General features: G+C 38.1%; 3 protein-coding genes and 1 long non-coding RNA gene across 4 annotated transcripts; 2 read left to right on the top strand and 2 right to left on the bottom strand.

Moving 5' to 3' along the window:
- Nucleotides 1-1,180: 1,180 nt before the first annotated feature.
- LOC135076198 (asparagine synthetase [glutamine-hydrolyzing]) lies at nt 1,181-3,975 on the top strand. The gene is made up of 2 exons (XM_063970678.1): nt 1,181-1,271; nt 2,284-3,975. Exon 2 carries the CDS (start codon nt 2,292-2,294, stop codon nt 3,945-3,947), a length of 1,656 nt encoding a protein of 551 aa, XP_063826748.1. The 5' UTR covers nt 1,181-1,271; nt 2,284-2,291; the 3' UTR covers nt 3,948-3,975.
- A 1,642-nt stretch (nt 3,976-5,617) lies between these two features.
- LOC135076215 (uncharacterized) lies at nt 5,618-6,516 on the top strand. The gene is made up of 2 exons (XR_010258215.1): nt 5,618-6,065; nt 6,138-6,516. It is a non-coding gene; the product is annotated as an uncharacterized LOC135076215 (long non-coding RNA).
- LOC135076211 (protein farnesyltransferase/geranylgeranyltransferase type-1 subunit alpha) lies at nt 6,505-11,707 on the bottom strand. The gene is made up of 5 exons (XM_063970695.1): nt 11,286-11,707; nt 10,912-11,035; nt 10,595-10,685; nt 10,344-10,483; nt 6,505-7,183 (listed from the first exon to the last, which is right to left on the bottom strand). The coding sequence occupies exons 1-5, from the start codon at nt 11,413-11,415 to the stop codon at nt 6,667-6,669; spliced, it is 1,002 nt and encodes a 333-aa protein (XP_063826765.1). The 5' UTR covers nt 11,416-11,707; the 3' UTR covers nt 6,505-6,666.
- Nucleotides 11,708-12,793: 1,086 nt separating this feature from the next.
- On the bottom strand, nt 12,794-14,812 carry LOC135075870 (pupal cuticle protein C1B-like). Its single transcript, XM_063970333.1, has 4 exons — nt 14,755-14,812; nt 14,115-14,276; nt 13,475-13,642; nt 12,794-13,032 (listed from the first exon to the last, which is right to left on the bottom strand). The coding sequence occupies exons 1-4, from the start codon at nt 14,764-14,766 to the stop codon at nt 12,934-12,936; spliced, it is 441 nt and encodes a 146-aa protein (XP_063826403.1). The 5' UTR covers nt 14,767-14,812; the 3' UTR covers nt 12,794-12,933.
- Nucleotides 14,813-21,421: the final 6,609 nt, after the last annotated feature.

Genomic DNA, 21,421 nt, shown 5'->3' with positions numbered 1-21,421 from the left:
TCCCGTAACGGTAGTTCGTCTTTTTTGACGTAAACTTTGCCAGAGGTCGCAGGTTCCGTCCGATAAAATAAATGCATGGACCTTTTCAAAAGGATATAAAAGGTCTATGAAAAGTAGGTAAATTGTGGGTTACTTATCTATCACTATACTTACACTAGCAAACAAAAAACCTGATCAAAGCGGTTTTGTTTAATATTGCGTCAGTTCAGTCTACACATTGACGTATTTGTAAAAGGTATTTTGTATGGCACACCTGTATTGACAAACGTGAATGCACTTGGGAATCTATAAATGTATTCATTAGTGGAAACAATAGGATGCTTTCATAAATTGTGGCACCTTCTAATAACGCTACATTCATGAGCAAGTAGGTATCATCATTGGGTATCATACACAATTTAGTTAAGTATCAGCTTACAAATTGCATTTCAATTACTTAAGTCCTATAATGTGCAACTGCTTAGGACTTAGGTAAATGAATCGCGCTCAATTAGGTAGGTAAATCAAATATCAAGGTCAAATATTAAAGCGTAAAATAGCGCTAAATGAAGATAGCGACTTATTTTAGGAGAGCTAGTTGTAAAAAAAACTGTAACTAGGTGACCTGACCCATCAAGCCATCGGATACCGGCGCAAAGATGATGCAATATCGCATAGCAATGTCTAGAGACTCGAATTTACTTTTATTCGGCGAACACGGGCTCAATTAACCCGCAAGTCAAACGACTGCGAATAGAGACCCTATTCGAAGCAACAGTAAGACCATTTGCTACAACAACGGCACTTTAACACATGTGGCCTTCTTCGTTTAATGACGATTAGAGATGCACCGACACAATAGAAGCCGGAGCGACTCGATTCGATAGCGAGAAACGTCAAGCCAATCGATAAAACCGCGCGTTTTAACGCGCTCTCGCTCGCAGGTTGCGAGTGCTACGTAAGACCGTAGAGAAAATGTTTTGGTTTGAATTTATAGCAATATTTTAATGCCTACCAATTTATTTGCAGCTATTATTTTCCAGATTCCCCACTTTTATATAGTTCCATGTAACAAACGACTCAGTTTACTCGATATTACCAAAACCCACTCGATTTTTTTATTCGTTAATAGACGTCATGATCGGTCTTCGCCAGCGTTTTAGACAAGCCAGACAGTAGTGCACACAGTAGTGTTAACTAACCTCAACGATCGGACGCGTGTCGTCCCTGTGGCAAGAAACCGATAAACGTGTAATTTATTTTTAACTTTCAGAGTTGTAACATATTCCAAGGTTAGTGCCCAATTTAAATATTGTTAATAAATAATCGATAGACATTCACTTAAGAGACAACCATACCGAATTGAATTTTTCCTCCTAATAATAAGTTGCTAAGCGGAATAGTGGTTTAAAATCAATGAATGTCAAAAGAAGGCATGGTTAAATTTTATCCGTGTATAATCAAGTATTATTGACTATTTATAACAGTATAGAGCTGTTGGCGAAAACAATAATTATCATTTTCCTAAGCTGCAAAAATAAGTTTCGTTGCAATGCAATCTAATGCTGAATGTAATTATTTACCCAGGTGTTTAAAATACATAATGGAATAAAAATGCACGTACATAACCTACGTGGAACTTAAGGTTTAACGTTGTATTTCGTTATTTTATAGTGGATTGTCTATAATCAAATTTATTTAAACTAAAAAATTGAATAAGTACAGCAAAACTTTTTATCTAAATTTCTACTCAATAACATGCGATAATGATGTGAACAACATAATAAATTAAATAAATAATTCCAACAAGTTTATTTATAAATATTCCTTTGATATTGTTTCCTAAGCATCTATTTCTGGGACCTCTTTAAGGCGGTTATTGGTCTAAAATACTTACGCTTCTTTCAATACCGATATGTACAGGTACACAAAATGTTAGACATTTTGCTCTGCGTGTCACTAAGTTTAATGAACAGCAGGTTTTATATTTTTATACATTGCTATGGTATCATCTGTATCTATACCAGACAGACAAGTAGACAGAGCTGTTATCTACATGACGCAGACAGGCAGTTCCATTCAACATTTTTTATATGTAAAATCAATGCTTTTAGTGGGTTTAGGCGTTTAGGTACGATAAGAACTTGGAATGAATTAAATTCCTTACAGTTAAGCGGCTGTTATGTAGCTTAGTACTCTACATCTACATAGAAGTCAAAATCTAAATAAATGCAATTTATTTAATAATAAACATTTAAAATAGTCTCACTTCTAACACTAAAAAGTATGTGTCTTTACTTACAGGTCCTGAAATGTGTGGCATTTGGGCGACATTCGGCGTAGATGGCGGGCTGAGCGCGACCTGCATCAAATGCTTTTCCAACATCGTGCACCGGGGACCCGACGCGTGGCGCATCGAGCAAGATGCTCGCGAACCACTCGTCATCTTCGGCTTCCAGCGACTGGCCATCGTCGATGGGCTCCATGGAATGCAGCCCATGAGACTCCACGCCTACCCACGCACCACCCTCATATGCAACGGCGAGATATACAACTGCAAGCGACTGCAGGAACAACACCAGTTCCCATACGAAACAAAATGCGACGTGGAAGCAATCATCCACATGTACCAGAACTTCGGTATCGCAGAAACCGTCAGGAAACTAGACGGCGTTTTCAGCTTCTGTCTCGTTGACGGAGAAAAAAGAAAAGTTTACATCGCTCGAGACCCTTACGGCGTCCGTCCACTGTTCAGGTTCCACGATGAAGACAACGACGTACTAGGTATTTGCTCCGAAGCCAAGGGTCTGATTGGACTAAAACAAAAAGGTAGCAAAAACTCAAGTTTGGGACAATTCCCACCGGGACATTTCCAAGTTTGGAGTATGACTGAACAGGGAAAAGTGACAGTGGATTATACTGAACAGTATTACAAACCTGGAATGCCACCTCAATTTATACCATTCGTGCCAGATGGAGATTTGCAAAAAATGAATGTCTACGAAAAGACAGCGCATTTACTTGAAGCATCTTGCAGGAAGAGATTGATGGCCGAAAGAAGAATTGGTTGTCTTCTTAGCGGTGGTTTAGATTCATCGTTGATTACTGCACTGGTCGTAAAACTTGCCAAGGAACACCAGCTTCCATATAAAATTCAGACCTTTGCTATAGGCATGGGTGACTCGCCAGATCTGGCCGCAGCGCGAACCGTAGCAGAGTACCTTGGGACAGATCATCATGAAGTTCAATTTGATGAAAACGACGTTAGAGAAGCATTAGATAATGTTATTTACCATTTGGAATCATTTGACATAACGACAATACGCGCCAGCTTACCGATGTATCTTTTGTCGAAATATATCAAAAACAACACGGACACTACCGTAGTGTTTAGCGGAGAAGGAGCGGACGAATTAGCTCAAGGTTACATTTACTTCCGCGATGCCCCGACCGTAGAAGCTGGTCACGATGAGAGCATACGTTTGCTATCCGATATTTACTTGTACGATGGCTTGCGGGCAGACCGCACGACCAGTGCTCATAGCTTGGAACTCCGTGTACCATTTTTAGATATCCAATTCACCAACCATTACTTGAGCATAGATCCCAAATTACGACAGCCACAAAACGGCGTCGAAAAGCATTTATTGAGAAGCAGTTTCGCCAAGAGCGGTTTACTGCCAGATTCAATATTATGGAGACATAAAGAAGCGTTTAGCGATGGAGTGGCGTCGGTGAAGAAATCATTATTTACGACTATTGCTGAAATTATTGCAGAGAGATTCACAGAAGGGGATCAAAAATATGAAGGCGTTCAACCAACAACCACAGAATCGAGATACTATCGTAGTGTTTTCGAAAAATCATTCCCAGGACAGCATAACTTCACGCCCTACTACTGGATGCCGAAGTGGGTGCAAGTCTCTGACCCATCGGCAAGATTTATTAAACACTATGCTGCTACATAAAATACTAAATATATTTCGTGTTACATGACTCTGTTTGTGATTTCACCCATAACTGACGAGTTCCACAGCTAAAAGAAATTAGACTCGACCTTGATATGCAAATACTTAATACAATTTGAATTAATAGCTAACTCTAAAAAAAAGTATAATTGAAAATGTTAGACAGTTTATTTATAGTAAATGGTGCAAAGGCGGCCTTATTGAATCCACAAATTGTTCCAAGCAAAAGCAATTACCATGCACCGTATCATGTATTGTGGGCTTCATCTTGCTTGCATCTACGTGAGGAAAGTCTTCCAGAAAGGTTACTCTATCATGATTGTTACTCTTCTTTGTTGAGTGATTGATGATTGAACTTTCACTGGAACAACTTGAAATGAAATCACAAAGCGTTAGATTCGATATCATCTTCAGTACCGGTTTGTTGGTTACTGAAGTGGTTCTGTCCACGAAGTTAATAGTTTTCTCTGTCGATTTATCGGTAGAATCTGACTTTGTAGTCTCTGATTCTGCGTCTTTGTACACTTTCTTCGCGCTTCGCATCAGATCCCAGATGAGGAAACAGTTTGGGCAGAATACGTCTTTGTGGATGCACTCTAAATTAGATTTTTCATCTGTACGAGGTATAAGTGGGTCGGCATAAACGTACCGACTGAGTAGGACACTTTTTTGGTCTACTTGAACTGCTTCGTCATTACATTTAGACGTCCGGGGAATATGAAGCGAGGGGTTCCTAAAAGCTTCGCAAGTGGTACACTTGCAGGTCATGTTTGCGAGCTCCTGCTTCAAGATTCTCAGCTCAACTGGCTCCCAGCTGCAGTGAGATTTGGGTAAAACAGTGTCCCACATGTTTGAGATTTATTCAACGAAACTCAAAGCCAGATTCACCTTCAATCATTATTTTACGTAGGTAATGTATTTTAACTCATTATGCTTAATAATTAAAGAAAAATTTGTCCTGAACTATTGTGCCATGATAGTGCGACTGTCAAGCACTGTCAAGTGTGGTCAAGTGGTCAAGAGTATTTAGTGACAAACCGTCATATAATTTTGTGGACCCTATGGAATTTTCGAAAGCTTACAACACAGTAGATAAATCAAACAGTACGGAAGCTTCATACAAACGCTCGAAATCAGACTCACGCACACAGACGCACGCTTTACACGAGCTCTAAGCGAACCTCGCAGTCCATCCGTCGCGAGTGTCGCGCGCGTTGTGTTTTTTAATAATAATTTTATTGCATGCGGTGTCCGCTGTATTTTTAAAAACATGCCACGAGTGTATTGCGTAGTATACGGCTGCTTGAACTCAGCATCTTCAAAACCAGAATTTTCATTTTTTAAACTTCGTAATAATTCTGAATTGTAAAAATGATTATTTTTAAATAAAGTGCTTACATCTGATTTTTTAATAGTTCTTTTTAAATTACGTAATTACGCTTTTTAACAATTTGTGTGTTCTATTTGATAAAGTAATTTGCTCCGCGCGCTTTTGTACTAAGTGATGAACTGTATTTAAAATGAGGCAATAGGTACTATGTGAAAGTAAGTATCCGGTATTTTATTTATGAGAATAGATCATCTACCGGCCTCTAATAGTACCTACTTAATCAATTTATTCGATTATGTATTCGATCATTATAGAACCTATAGAACCTAATTAACGTTTTAATAAATAAGTAAGTAAGAACCTTATTAATTTTATAAAGATTAAGAGTGCCAACCCTAACACTCAGTTGAAGTGTAGGTATTTAACTCGCCGAAAGGGCTAAGTTTCCGTACTGCTTTAGCTCATATATATACTGTGCTTACAATGAGTATGTATGCTTACTTGGGTCATGTTTATGGGAATTGCCCAAAGATAAAAGAAGAATTGTCAAAAACTAGGGTGTCATAGCCATAGCTCGCATCGATACCAAAACATTATTACAAAAATTGAGATCATAAAATGTAGGAAACCAACTCATAAAATTAATCACAAACCAGCATGGACATAATAGCAAAACTAATATGAAGGCCTGAAATCGCTCTCTAACCATCTTTGATCAAAACATAACTATGAAGAGAGGTCAAGGCAGTACAAAAAAGGGTCAGTCAGGTCGGATTCCTACTTCCAAGGTACGTAGCGACATAGACGTTATCAAAATACACCATAAAAGCGTTCATTACTAATTGATTGCTATATTACAGCCGTTTTGCGATTGTCGACACTGCGAATGTAGAAACTGTCCCGACGTTCTACAAAAACTAGCGATTACGATAAAAGATAGCAAGAGCGGCGGGATCCGCGGCAAAGGGGCGAAACGAAAGAAATGCAGTAAGAGCCTAAAGAGAGTGTCACAGACATCAGAACAGCGGCCTAGCATTCTAGACATGTTGAACCCCAACCGAAATTGCGACTGCGAAATAATGGCGCGCGCTATTCGATCTCACATTCATATGAACATGGGTATGACCGACCAAAGAGGCGGGAATTCGGAGCAAAGACCCTCCAACTCCAAAGACATAGAATAAAACATATGATACAACGTTAATTTCTAAGTAAGCATTAAAATACTTTTCGATTTAAGCTGTTTTATTTATTGCAGTTCTGTATTTTTACATTTTTAATTATTACAGTTTTTGTATTGCTTTAAAATGCTCAATGAACATACTATAAAACCTTAACTTAACTTCAGATTCGTGTTGATATTTGTTTCTCCTATCTACAATAGTAACTTTATTCGTCCATTGCATCCCCATTTTGTTCTTTCTTTTCCTCTTGTTCCTTTTTAGCTATCTTAAATTTCTCACACATGTAGTTCCAATATTTGCATCTAATTTTATCATATTTCGTTGCTAATGCTTGACAAAGTTCAATGGCTCTATCGGGACTATGTAGACAGCTAATCTCACCTTTTTTTATGGCTTCATCGCATATATCAATGATAAATGCTAATAAAAATGGCGAACGGCACTTATGTTTATACAAATCTTCACAAAATGAGGTAACCACGGCATTACCACTAATACCTCTCTTATCGTGCAACAGGACTCCTCTCAAATAATTCCATGAACTTTCATTGTTTTTCACGAACTTAATTTTCTCCATTGCATAACATATTTCTCTTTGAACATTCAAATCAGACCAGCCGAGATGATTGTTGACTACAAAATATCTCTGATTCCAAGCAGAGTTGTTGCGGACATCCTCGGTTAAAAGATTGTCAACGAAATCCATTTCTTTATTGAAGAGCCTGAAAATATTGAATAAATATTTTATTTAATGAGACGCCTTTACTTAAAATGAATAATTATCAGCTTAGGTTCAATAAAAATAGGACTCCTGGACTAAAAATAGGACTTTCTGTTAGTGGCAAAAGGAAGATATGCCATATGTATTGAGTATGCCCCAGACTTTGTAATGGTCTTCAGCATTAACATGTTTACATTATTCTTTATACTAAAAATTACTACATTTGAAGTATTGAAATACCATTCAAGGTAATGAAGATTATGGCTCATAAAAAGTTGAAGCAGAACATCAAACAATATAAATTGTTAGTCACAATTTTTCTTATCAAATACTAGGAAATAATGCATAAATCCGGTGACACACAAAAGTAGGCCATATAAATTATACCATTACAGAAGACTTTTAACACAAGGCTAATGTAGTAATTAGGGCTAATAGTTATAGCATTATGATTGTAGCAATATGGGTAAATAAAATAAAGATAGTATTTAACGTAACATGTAACTTAATATAGAACTGAATCTTTTGATAGAACAAGAGCCTGTGGACCCTAGACCTTAGTTATTTTATCAAATCTGAAAGGACAATGTTCGTTCTCCATACATTGTTCGCCGTTAGATCAACAGTGCCGAAAAAATACTTTCTAGGTTCTAAATGACACAAATCTTTATGTAAGAACAAATATTCCTGGCGGACCAATTCTATAAACTTATTGATAGCAATATTGTTATCATAACCTCTTACTTACTAGTATTGTATTATAATATTGTATGCACATCGATTTGGGAGATGTTCTGTATTGTAGTTGTCGCAGCCAAATTGTATTATAATATTGGACGGGTTTTGGAAATAGCTCGGCGTTCCACTTTTATCATTTACTTACTTACATTTTGCACGTAAATAAATAACATGAATCCTATGTTTACTTTCCACTCTTGACATTTAACACGTGACTTACCAAACTAACTATCTCCATGGTTACCGTCTTAGTCTATGCATGACTAGGGATTGAACAACTTTTAATTGAATATTATTAACAATTCTCGATAATTTTTATCGATTGAAAAATATTCGGTATTTGAATCGAAAGGTATATTCAATTTTATCAATATCAAAATATTCAATTTTAATAATAAAATAAATATTATTTACTACCACCTATGAAATGTTCTGAAAATTGCCTGGAGCGCTCCCCCAATCCTGGGTTTTCCCTTTCCAAACTGAGAGGACATCATTTTGGTTCTATCGATACATTATAAAGGTAGGTACATGGACCTATAAAAAAAGGCGGACGGAACTCGCGCTACAACAAAACTGTGACGCAAAATTTTGGCGTTTGTCTATTGTGTGAGTGAATTTAGGGATGCCATGTTAGCCAAAACATTTTACCCATTTATTTTAAGAAAAACATAGATCGGCAGATGGTACTTGGAAATGTAGACAGAATTATTCCGGGCCATTTTAAAAGGATGAAAGGTGAATGCGTTGAGGTAGGCGCGAAATTTTTAATGTTCAAATTTTCTTACTTTGTTTGCAAGTCAGTGTGTCAGGGTATGTACATAATGTTGATCAAAAATGATTCACGCAGTTACAAATTACGAATCTTGTGTACATTATAATCATAATCTTATGCATCATCAATATATTATTATTATCTCTGATAGATTTTTTTTAACATATAACCTGACACTGACTTGCAATCAATGTAAGAAAATTTGAATTTCGCAGTTCCACATTTTTGGGAAGGATCAAATTTGCCTATGAAAATATATCCCATTAAAACACAATTATTATGATAAATTATTTTATTTCCATAGTATGCGTAATAAATAACTAAAAAGTCCTAAAATTATTATTAATTTCCCATATTTCGGGTAATTTTCCCACGTAAATAACTGAGAACACTGGTCTTTGACGTATTATTTTTTCGAGTGAATGACGTTTGATTTCAATTAATTTCAATATTTTAATGTCGGGAAATAAGTGATTGGATTATTATTTTGCCTGTGAAATGTGATTCCTTAATTTTTGTTTGTTCGAACAGAACGGTTTTTACACAATTTCATCACACAAGACATGTCGTATTCGTGTTGTTTTTTCGCTGCTTAAATGTGTCAACTGTGTGAAGTTTGCACTCGAAGTGGTGTATCAGGGTGTGAATGTGTGCGTGCCGGCCTGTACGTACAGGCAAGCTGGTGTATCCTAATGTCACAGTATTTTGTTGATGAGAATCCGTCCGACTTTTTTTATAGGTCCATGGGTAGGTACTTAATATTTGAAATGTATTACCAATTATTGTTATAAGCATTTTGAGTGAATAAAACTTTCAATTCTATTAGAACTTTAGACATTTCTCTCACTTTAAGCGGCATTGGATTTTTCATCGGATTTTGAAACTGTTACAGATATATTAAAGATGATCCCATATTTATGTCATTGTCAATATCAGTATTATAATCACAATTCTTTTTATTTTATTCATGACCTTTTAGACCAGTTGGACACATTAGATAGCTTCTTGTAGTATCGTGCAATATATTTTTAACTTTTAATTAAAATCTAGTCATACTGTAGCAATTTGGACGATTTATTTTATTTACAAGATCGGTATCTTATTGTCTATGATGACCGCAATCAACATCACTATTACGTGGATTCCTAACAATGAAGTACGGCATTGCCTTGTGCCGATTTTACATAGATTTTATCGACACAAATTATGGAACTTCATAGGATATGGAGCAGGCCACGCCCTAAAATGTCCGGATGTCGTCATAGTATTATGGTATACATATAAAAGACTTTTAATATTTCATTTTCTAATCCTCAAGTGTCCATTACAATCTAATTAATATTTGTGTATTCAAAAAGTAAGAGATCAATTTTGATACTTTACTGCTGTGCCCAGGAATCTGAGGCCGTTTCTGACAATGTCCTTTGTTAGCTCATGCTACCAACACAGAATAAAGATGAACCATGAAGTTTTAGTGATTGTAGCTGAATGTAGCTTAAGCCGCTACCCTAAAATTGGTCTGGGTTTCACAAGCTCTCAGTCCATGAGTTTTAATAGTTTTAATTTCTACTACAAATTATGAATATTTAAATTCATAATTATTTGTAGTAGAAAACTGTCAACCAATCTAAAAAAGAACATGGCTTACCCAAATGTCTTGATAGCCCACTGCCTATGCTGCCAGGCATGGTAGTTCTTAGGGTCTTGAAGAAGGGCATCACCAGTCAACTCTAATTCAAGGCTGGGGTCTTGTAGCCACTCAACCAACACTCTTCTGTGGTGCCACACCTAAAAATATACAAGATTTTACATATTACATACTTCTTGGTATCAGTAATACATGTAAGGAAATACAAAATTATTAGTGTCAGTTAAAAATAGGTAGTTAATTTCAATTACCTGATAGTTTTTTGGTGATTGTTTTATTACTGATTCCACATAATCTAATTCTGATCTCAAATCAGTACCCAAGGATTTCAGTATGTCTCTCCTGCAAGAAATTTGTCATACACCATTAATTTCACATGATATTAAAATAAAAGTAAAAAAGTATTTAATTCTGACAAATGTACATGTCACAGATATCATGCAAGTGATGAAATTAATATGAGAAACAATCAATATTTTTCTAACAATCAAAATGCCAATGCGTTACAAAATTATTGGCCTTGGTCTCAGATCGTTTGGCATAACAAACCACAATTAAAATAGCTTACCTGTACTGCCAGACTGTATAATTAGCCGCATTGAGTTCAACCGCATCTTTGGTCAGCTGTAGAACCCTTTCTGATTTCTCATTCTTTTGCAGCACAGCACGGAAATAGTCATAAACATCTTCAACTGGAAAGAAAGTTGACATTCAAATTAGAAAAATAAATCTCTATTAAATATAACTTTAAATGTAACAGGTGGAAAATCACTTTATATTCCATGTCATAACTTGGTGGTAGCTAGTAAAACTATATTATAGGAAAATTACTAAGTTTATGTTGTAATAGGAGTCTAAATCACAAAAATTAGTTTTTGTAGACCTAATAGGTAGAAAGAAATTATTGAGTTGCACTATATGTATGATTACTAAAGTACCTACATCTTTCAGAGTGCGCAATGACTACAACTGGGTTTGGTCCATCGTCTTCAGGCACAGGGGTTATGTCTTTCCATTCAGGCCTATCCTTGTACAGAGTCCATACAATATCACTGTCGCCGCTGTCCGACATGCTCACTGTGCTAGCTAATGTGCTGTAACTATTGTTTGAAACTCGAGTTTTATTGTTCACGTGCTCCGAGTACCAGATAGGTAACTACTGTAATGCCAATGTAAATTCAGCGCCGCCGTGAATAAACACAGCACACCTAGGCTCAGCGCATAAGTGGTTCGTTATCACGACACGTATCTTTATTTATACACACAGGTAATTTATTTAACAATAAATGTCTCAGATTAATGAGATGGAAATTCTTTCTTGCCGAACCAGTGGTGTACTTTTATTGTATTGTCAAAGTCATTGGTGTTTGTTTGACAGACAGACAGCTGATGTCACGTATAAAAGTTACGTTCCGTTTCGATCGAAATAAAAGTAGGTATACAGTGTGAGTCACGTTAAAGTGCACATATGAAAATAGATAAAACTAGACCTATTTTTATCGACAAAAAAGAGGTAAAAAATGTTTTTTTTTTTTTTTTTAATTTTTATAGAATTTTTTTTCTTCCAATGATTTATTGTAAAGAAAACGTCATAACTTTTAAACTAAGAGGTATATCCTGATAAAATAAAAACAGTAATAATGCTAAATAGCAGGCGATACTAAAAAAATACATAAAATACTCAGATAATGCCAATAAATAATAAAAAAATATACTTTTTGAAAAAAATCTGCTTTTAAATTCGTGTTTTTTTGGTTATTTGATAATTTTCTCCAAATAATGCCCCCATAACAGGTGGTTTTTATTACTTTGTGTTATTCTTTATCGTATTACCTTTGTAAAACCAAATCGCATGTCTCTATCCCTTTCACAACGTTTGCAATGATCGTTTGAACTAAGCCTCTCCGGGAGCGAAAAAAAAACTCAAAAAAAATTTGACCTCCTTTTTGTCGATAAAATAGGTATAGTTTCATCTATTTTCATATGTACACTTTAACGTGACTCACACTGTATAAGTTAATAAAATTATGAACTTTGCAGCCTTAGGTGCAACAGTAGTTATCATGTTTGTTTGGCAATAATATTTACTTTGGAAACAGTTAGGTGATACTAGGACTGGTATATTACTTCCATGTACAGTTTTGGGTCTGCCAGGGACTCGTACCTGGGCTGCGGATACGGGGAAAGCCTCCCAGTCATTAATGAGGGTACCGCAGTCCGCAGGTCGTCACGAAAACGTACCTTCTAGAACTAGACGGCAAACCAGAGCAATATGTACCTAGTTAGGTACTAGGTAGCCACTATTAATAAGTCATCATCATCATCATCATTTTCAGCCTTAAGAATACTGCTGCTGAACATATTATGCCTCCCCCAATGTTTTCCACAATGGCCGGTTGGTGGCGGCCTTATTACTAACTAAGTGATGGGCTTCAAATAAAAACAACAACTTTTTCTAAATGTTTATATTCTATCAATAAATTATGTTAAAACTATTAGGTAACAAATACAGAGGAATCATTCAGTGCTTTTAAATAGACGTTACATTCAATTAGGCTAGCTAGGCAACTTCAGTTTGAGTTCGACACGATTACCAAGCGTAGGCGAGGCCAAGTCCGTTGGAGTAGGTCATGTGGGAGACAGCCGGAGCTGCGGAGTACGCCACGCCAAGAAGACCAGCTGTGGCCACCTAAAAAAAATATTTCCCAGTTGTTCAACCATACATCGTATAACAGCGAACGAGTCTCGTGCTTTCAGCTTCTGGTACACACAACGCAATAGAACCAAAGGGACCTTGGGAGATACCTATTTTGTAACTTCAGTGGCGGGTGAAATCCTTTAGGAGTCATAATATGTGATAAGTATTTATTATTCTGTGGTGATATCGAACTATTGCCCATTCATCACGAAAGGTGCCGAAAAAGGTGTGGCGACAGTCATGCGACAAAAGGGGCAGCAAGCTACCGTTAACTCTTGGCTGACTTATTTTAGCGCAGTAGGCTTGTAAATCGGTTTTATATCCGTTGTCTATTGCTGGCATACAAGCACAAGCTTTGCTTTAGATTGAGCCCTGATAGCTTCATGTGAGTTCAAACTACAATGTCGTGTTATTAACTTAACACCTAAATTACCTTAGCTACTGGTGCGGCATAGGGCGCAGCAACTCCTACGTGGGACACGTAAGGGGCAGCATAGCCTCCATAAGCAGGCGCGACAGCCAGGCCAGGGTTGCTCACGCGGATGTCAGACTTGCGGACGCTGGAGAACGGGGTGTCGATGGCCTTGCTGTATGTCGACACCTGGAATTTAATTAAATACTGTCACTAACGAGCTCCATTTTTAATAATTTCTCTGTTTTCTCTCCAACTTGTCTGGTCAGAATGGGGAGTGTTGGCTAAATCCTCCATTTGCCTCTGCTAAATTGAAGGGGATCGTGTTCCTGCAGTGGAGGCTAAAATGGGCCATGATGATGGTTTTAAAAAAAGGCCCGTTTGCGCAGTACCGTAGGTAGCTTTTGAACTAGGTTGAGAATCAAAACTTTGGCTGCCGCGAGCATTTATTCTGGTATGATGTAAAAAAATGTCCGATCCGAAAGGGATGATTCTACTTATTGCTCAAAAATTTAACTGTAGAATCTCTGATTATATGAATTTCGCGGTTAAAAACTATTAGGTCTGGTACGATAAGGCTATCTGAATGTCTCTTGTGATTTAAATCTCCTGTTTTATCGATCCCTTTTAGTGTTTCGAATCTCTGCGAGGTTAACGATACCTGTCCAAGATTGAAAGGTGACCGCAGAATATTTGAGTGCTGGCTGGCGATCGCGGGCTGCGCAGGGTAGTTGTTGTAGTACCCGCCGTAGCCTCCGTACGCGACGGGCGCGAGTAGACCTCCGGCGTGGGCGCACGCCGCCAGGCAGACGAGGAGGCTGATCTGGGAGAAAAAGTAGCCATCCGTTTCAGTATGGGTACATAAAAAATACCTAAATATAGGTAACCCTAATTTAGGACCCTGAACCCCTAAAAAAAAATAGGAGAAAGTAAAACTTACAAAATATAATTCAGGGTTTCTAGGCTTAAGCTACCTACTTACCTATATGTAACTTAGGTACTTATTTCTCTTTTTGGTAGTTAGAGATTGATAGAACACACTTTATTGTGTGTACACCACATAAAGAAAAAAATAGTTATGTAACTACAAAGTATATCTGTGATAATACGGCACAATTTAGGCGGTCTTATCGCTATAAAGCGATCTTTACAGATTCTACACTGACTTAAATAGCTCCCTACGTCACACGATATTAAAATGGACGTTAACTGTATGTTATTAAAGTAAAAAAGTGCTCTTTCACGAGAAGGTAAAAAGTAAAAAAAAACTAAATAAATAAAATACTTGGTTATCTACTCACTTTTGCGATCATTTTTCGTGTTCTCACCCCACGAAGCTTACGACTGATATGTTGCACTAACGGGCTCTGTAAGGCTTTTATACAATACAAGGCGGTTGTCAACAGTCTAGTCATAGTATAGGGCCATGTGATAACGTATGGGTGAGTGACGTAATGGACAATCATTCCTGCGTACACCTATGCCCCTTCGAGCTTAGGAAAATGCGGCGGGTGCGCCCAGGCAAGGACAGTGCAAGTTTGATTGAGCTTCTAAAGTTGCCTGTACACTAGTTACGCGTCGATATGTCAATCGACGCGACGGTCAGCATAGCATCCTATGGGTTATCGACCCTCTTTAATTTACCAGTATCAAATGGAGTTTTTGACCTACAATCCCCACGCTACTCCTAGGATCGCCTCTAATCCTCTAACGACCGAGAAGAATGGTAGTGGTTCTATTCTGCTTAGACGATATCACACAGATTTTTTTGTTAATTTTAACTAAGTATTTTATTACTCTTTCTTTTAAGTAGGTATATGAAGAGTTTAACATTGTTCTACATTATGCATTCAGTCTGCTTGCGACCACGACTGCAACGTAGCAGCCAAAACGTCAAGCCGTCAAGTACCTACATGAGAACTTGAGACCCGTATCTCTCATTTTAATTAAGCATTAAATTAAAGATGTCGTGTTATAAAAAATCAGCTATCGCCAAGTGTAGTAGACACTTTAGATATAAAACTTAACGACAGTCATATGGCACGCTTCTATCGAACCTTGTAATAATTAGGGCTATATGAGGTGTAGGTACTAACTATGATAAACGGAGTGAATGCATAAAATTAATCGGAACTAAACTTAATGGGGCTCAAGCTCGTTTTTTTGACAGGAACTTTCTGTTTGGTGGGCTTGGCACGATTGGAGCTTTAAGAGTAGGCGCACACCGTTGATTTTTCGTCGGCCGATAGTTGGGCCCGATTTTAATTTGTATGAAGAATCGGCCAAATCGAATCGGCGTAGTGTGCGCACTCCCATACATGCCCATACTGATCAACTGCCCGACTAAACTATCGGCCGACGAAAAATCAACGGTGTGCGCCTACTCTAAAAGCACCGAAACGGAACTAACATCATTTCATTAAAATTATAAATATCCTTTTGTAGAGTTAATACCTACATCCAATTCACTGTAACTAAGTATCCGTAGTATTAAGTACTTAAGGACCAATATTTATTTTTATTAGGATGGGATGGCATTAATAATCGTGTTCTGAAAAATGCCAAGCATTGTCTGGCCGGTCCCATAGCCTACTTGTGCAACCTTAGTTTTGGAGCGGGCGAGGTTCCTATGGCAATGAAGGTAGCAAATGTGTGCCCGATATACAAGTCAGGGGAAAAACGACTGGCATCCAACTACAGACCGATATCTCTTCTATCCTCTCTGTCAAAAATATTAGAGAAAGTGATGAATAAGAGACTCCTGAAATACCTAGAGGACCGAAACCTGCTAAGTGAAAACCAGTATGGCTTTCGAAACAACAAGTCAACCGAGGATGCTGTGACAAATATGGTTGACTCCATAATCGAAAAGCTGGACAGTGGCAAAAGATGTGATGGAGTCTTCCTAGATTTGGCAAAGGCCTTTGACACCGTGTCAAGGTCAATTCTTCTGAAAAAAATGGAAAGTCTCGGCATCCGAGGCGTTGCTCTGAATTGGTTCAGCTCATATCTCACTGATCGCAGACAAAGTGTACGTATAGGTGACCACTGTAGTAACGATGTCTGCACCAAATACGGAGTTCCCCAAGGCAGCGTCCTCGGCCCGACTCTCTTCATTATTTATATCAACGGTCTTTGCGCGCTCAAGCTTGACAATGCAGAAATCTTTGCCTACGCGGATGATACCGCCATTATTTTCCATGGCAATACGTGGAAGGACGCCCACTACGCGGCGGAATCGGGTATGCAAACAGTTGCTAACTGGCTTAGTCATAATCTGCTCACTTTGAACCTAGATAAAACCAAAGTGGTCAACTTCAGCGTCACTAAACGCACAGCTCCTACTAGCCAGGTATCAATAAAGCTCCATACATGTAGAAATACAGGTGCCTGTAACTGTCCTACGTTTGAACAGATGAGCTACATAAAATACTTGGGTGTGTACATAGATCAACATCTGACCTGGACAAAACAGCTTGACTATTTGAGCTCTAGAGTTCGAAAGCTTATGCATATCTTCAGGAAACTGCGTTCCATCTCTGACACGCAATTGCTGAAAACACTACTGCCGCACAATTTATAAACGCTGTAAGTACCACTTACTGCATTTATGATTGTTTTGAATATTCTGAATCCTGACATCGCGATCTATAAGAATCAAAGACCCGTTTTTTTCTATCTATCTTAGAACGGAAGATACATGTTATCATAAACGCAGTAAAGAGCAGATTGTAGGTTTCTTCACATACTATGTTAGCAGTAAGAGCACATAATAACTTAATATTACGTGAATACTCGTGCTTACTTAATTTGCTACACAGTAATAGTGCAGTATGTGCCAATTACATCATTCTTATTATGTTTCTACAATTGTTAAGTTCACCTTGCACATAGTATTATGTGCAGTAATTCCACTTAAACACACACTGATATTATGTTTCCATAGGAAAAACAGATGACTTGTACTTAATATTAATGCAGTAATTACAATTATACTGCGTACATACTAAGGATTGTCAGAGTGCTGCCTAGGTGTTAACATGTTATGAACGCAGTGGCTGACTCTTACGTTATTGGAAGAAGTTGAAAACCTGTCCAAATGACAAATCTAGCCGAAGACCCAAGAGCTAGATTGACCCGACATTATACCGAAGATATCCCGGACGTGTCTGAACGAGATTAGATTGTTTGAGAGCCAAACAGAAAAACAACAAGCCACCGGGCGATGATGGAATAACGGCTAAGCTTCTGAAATCAGGCGGAACGCCGGTAATAAAGGCTCTTTAGAAGCTATTCGATTCCGTCATCCTTGAGGGAAAAACGCCTACGGCATGGCACAGAAGTGTGGTGATACTCTTCTTCAAAAAAGGTAACAAAACCTTGTTGAAGAATTTATTTTATACCCATCTCACTTCTGATTCTGTTTTTAAGAGCCATCATGAATGGTTTCACGCGACATCTAGCCTCCCGAACAAATCGGTTTCCGATAAGTCTTTAGTATGATAGACCACAATACTTATCTATGGCAGAAAACTGAGGAGAATAATCAGCAACTTTGTCTGGCATTTGTGGTCTATGAGAAAAACCTCTCTTCAAGCTACAGTCTCTCCAACGGTGCCAAATTTACCTACTATAGATACATATAATCGTTGAAGGGCTTGTACGAATAGGCCACAATGTCAGTCCGTCTCCGGGATCAGGACTTCAGTTGGAGCGAGGGGTCAGACAGGGAGATGTCATATTTCTAAAACTGTTCACTACCACAGTGGTACAGAGTGACTCTGGAAGATGTTTTCAAGCTTCTGGACTGGAGCGGATTGGGCATAAATATCATCAGCGAGTACATCACCCATCTTTGATTCGCGGACGATATCGTAGTCATGGCTGAGAACGTGGAGGATCTAAGCTCAATCCTCGATTGCCTCAATAGAGCCTCTCAACAAATGGGTCTTTAATGGATAAGACAAAAATCATGTCAAATGCCGTGCTGTACCCACTCCTCTGAAGGTTGGAGACACTATAAGTTGTCTGATGGCCGCTGGGGCAGGAAAGTTCTTGAGTGGCGACCATGAGCTGGAAGACGCAGCTTGGGCAAGCCTCACACTAGGTGGACCGATGGTCTGGTGAAGGTCGCGTCAGGTGCCTGTATGCGAGCGGCACAGGACCGGTCTTTGTGGAAATCCTTGGGGGAGGCCGTTGTCCAGCAGTGGACTTCTTTCGGCTGAAACGAAAGACCGAGTCTTTATTTTATTAGATTGGTATATTTAAGATCTAAAAGTGGGTGCCATATCTTAATTTTTGATTTAATAACAAGCGATCTCAGCAATTATTTTGTAATACTTGTTTCATTTACCCCTTGGTCATTTGGGAAAGTTCAACATGAAAGCGTTATTGGCTTATGATAAGCGCAGTATAATTGTATTATTACTGCGCATTTAAAGTTTTGATTAATTATTTTGATTCACACTCCCACTCATAAATGCAGTAAGTTGTAAAGATACGGCGCATTATATTACGTTGTAAGAACTAAAATTTAAATCAATCATTTAACACATGTACCGTAAGTAACGAAAACTACTGATAAACGCAGTACCTAAGGAACAATCATACTGCATTCATGGGTAGTAAGTATCGAACGAAAACTTAGTTAATCCATAACATAAACAGTTTTTTAATAATTTTAAATACAAAATATTAATTAAAATACAAAAACCTCATATCAAAATAAACTTTGAGTTTAGCTCTATAAGCCCATATATTTTTTTTTACAAATATTTGCGTAATTAATTGTAGACACCCCAAAATAAAATTTCAACTTTGATCGCGTTTTTCTCGAAACTGTTCAAGTGTTACTTACTGCGTTTATAAATTGTGCGGCAGACTATATCTTACCCTATGCCAGTCAGTTCTAAATTATTGCGTAGTGTCATGGGGAGCTGCCTGTAAAACATATTTCATAAAAGCTGAACGTGTGCAGCGAGCTATTCTAAAAGTGATGTACCAAAAGCGAATAAGATACTGTACTGATACTCTTTATAAGGAAACAGGACTGATGAGAGTGCGACAACTGTATATCATTGCCGTCACGCTTAAATACCACAAAACCTCACTATGCACAATCCAAAAAAGCCAAAGGTCACAGAGGAAAACGAAGTGGAAAAAGGAAACCTGCAAGCTAATGTTTGGGAAAAGATCATTTACCTTCAAGGGGCCACTTATCTACAATAGAATCAATACCTTACTGGATGTGGTAAACTAACAAGGCGTAAATGTAAAAATGTACTCACCAAATGGTTATATAACCTAGATTACACGCATACAGAACTCTTAATTACATAGCTTTGCCCGCGGCTTCACCCGAGTAAAATTTCGTTTGTCACAAATCGATCGTCATAAATTAAAGCCTATATGTTATCCTGGGTTGTCAGCAGTGGTACTGTGGGGTTTCATCAGGATCCGTTAAGTAGTTTTTGCGTGAAAGAGTAACAAACATCCAGACATCCAAACTCTCGCATTTATAATATTAATATTAATTTTAGTTGGAAGTAGGATTCACACAACCAGCAACACAAACACACATACACTACAATTATTTCAAATTGCACTCGGCTATCACATTCCATTGCTTCTTCTCTTTAACTTTGTTCTATAACCTTAATGTATTAACATAATCAGATGAAAGAGACTGGATCCCACAATTCCCACAACACAGGGAATCCTAGTGTGGGAACCAGTGCTTTACTTTATGTGCATGTAAAGTTTTGAAATAAATAAATTTTATTATTATTATTTGTACGCTTTGGAGCTCACGGGTCAAAAGTGGCCCGGTCCTTTACAGGCTTGCGTGGGGATACAGATCCAACACGTAGAGGCCGTTTTAAGCGCAAAATAATCGACAAAAGTGAAAGTGGTGCACATGCTGGATCTAGTCTCTGACTATATCATGGGATGTAGCCAGAGACCATCCCAGCCTGTGCACAGGAGCTATTTCAGTTATTGGAGAATGGACTAGGGTTATGGATGAAGGATGGAGGGACTGGTTACTGGGCTATGGATGGAGACTACGGGACACCTGCCTGGTTCATAGTCTCTGACTGAAAAAATGGCAGGCGGTGACTAGCCAGCGACTAAATGGGCCCCCCCTGGCGTCATGAGTCGTATAGACCGGACTGAGGGGCAACATTGGCGTCTGCCAGCTCAGGGGTGTAGAGAGGTGTGCTGCGCTTTCTCCGAGGTTACTCGCGGCGTTATGCCCTTTAACACTTCCACCCCTGGAGCATATAGCTCTAGCGACTCCACTCTGGCCGGCCGGTTAAGGCAAGCCAGAGGTGAAAGTCCTGCAGACCCTCTCGGATTCCACTTCGGCAAGCCGAAGACGAGGGTCTTGACCGACTCTCTGGAGCACTCGGATTAACAACTGGCCCCGTGGTGTCGCTACTCACCAACAGCTCGCCACAAAATTATTATTATTATTTATTTAGTACGACCAATGAAACTCTACTTATGGTAGCACATGATTTATGGGCCCACTTTGTCAAAGGCAATAAAAACGCGCCGCCAGCTCACAAAGCGTATCCGTTCTTAAGTAGACCAAGTTCGTCTAGTCATAATTTGCGAAGCAGTAGCACAGAATAAATGTTTACGTAGTCTATATGGCGCGGTGGTTCAGACTGAGTGGGTTGTAGGTTCGATTCGATGTCGACGACACACGGAGACACGACGAAAAGTCTTTAGATTCTAACTTGTAATACCTTTCTAGGTTAAATAGAATGGGTCCATATTCGGTTGCATAAAAAATATTGTCATAATTTAAGAGTGCATAAAGTTTTTTGGCATACTCATCATTTCGCATAACGTTCATACAGAATAAATCATAAGGCATATATTTTTTTGCCATAACCACTTTTATTATAATAATATATTAGTATATATTTTTTCTGTATTCTTGTTTTTTTAATAACGATTTCT

The sequence above is a fragment of the Ostrinia nubilalis genome, chromosome 11 (genome assembly GCF_963855985.1).
Source record: "Ostrinia nubilalis chromosome 11, ilOstNubi1.1, whole genome shotgun sequence".
Classification (NCBI taxonomy): domain Eukaryota; kingdom Metazoa; phylum Arthropoda; class Insecta; order Lepidoptera; family Crambidae; genus Ostrinia; species Ostrinia nubilalis.
Note: the sequence above shows the minus strand (reverse complement) of the source record. Positions and strands in the feature narration are given on the sequence as shown.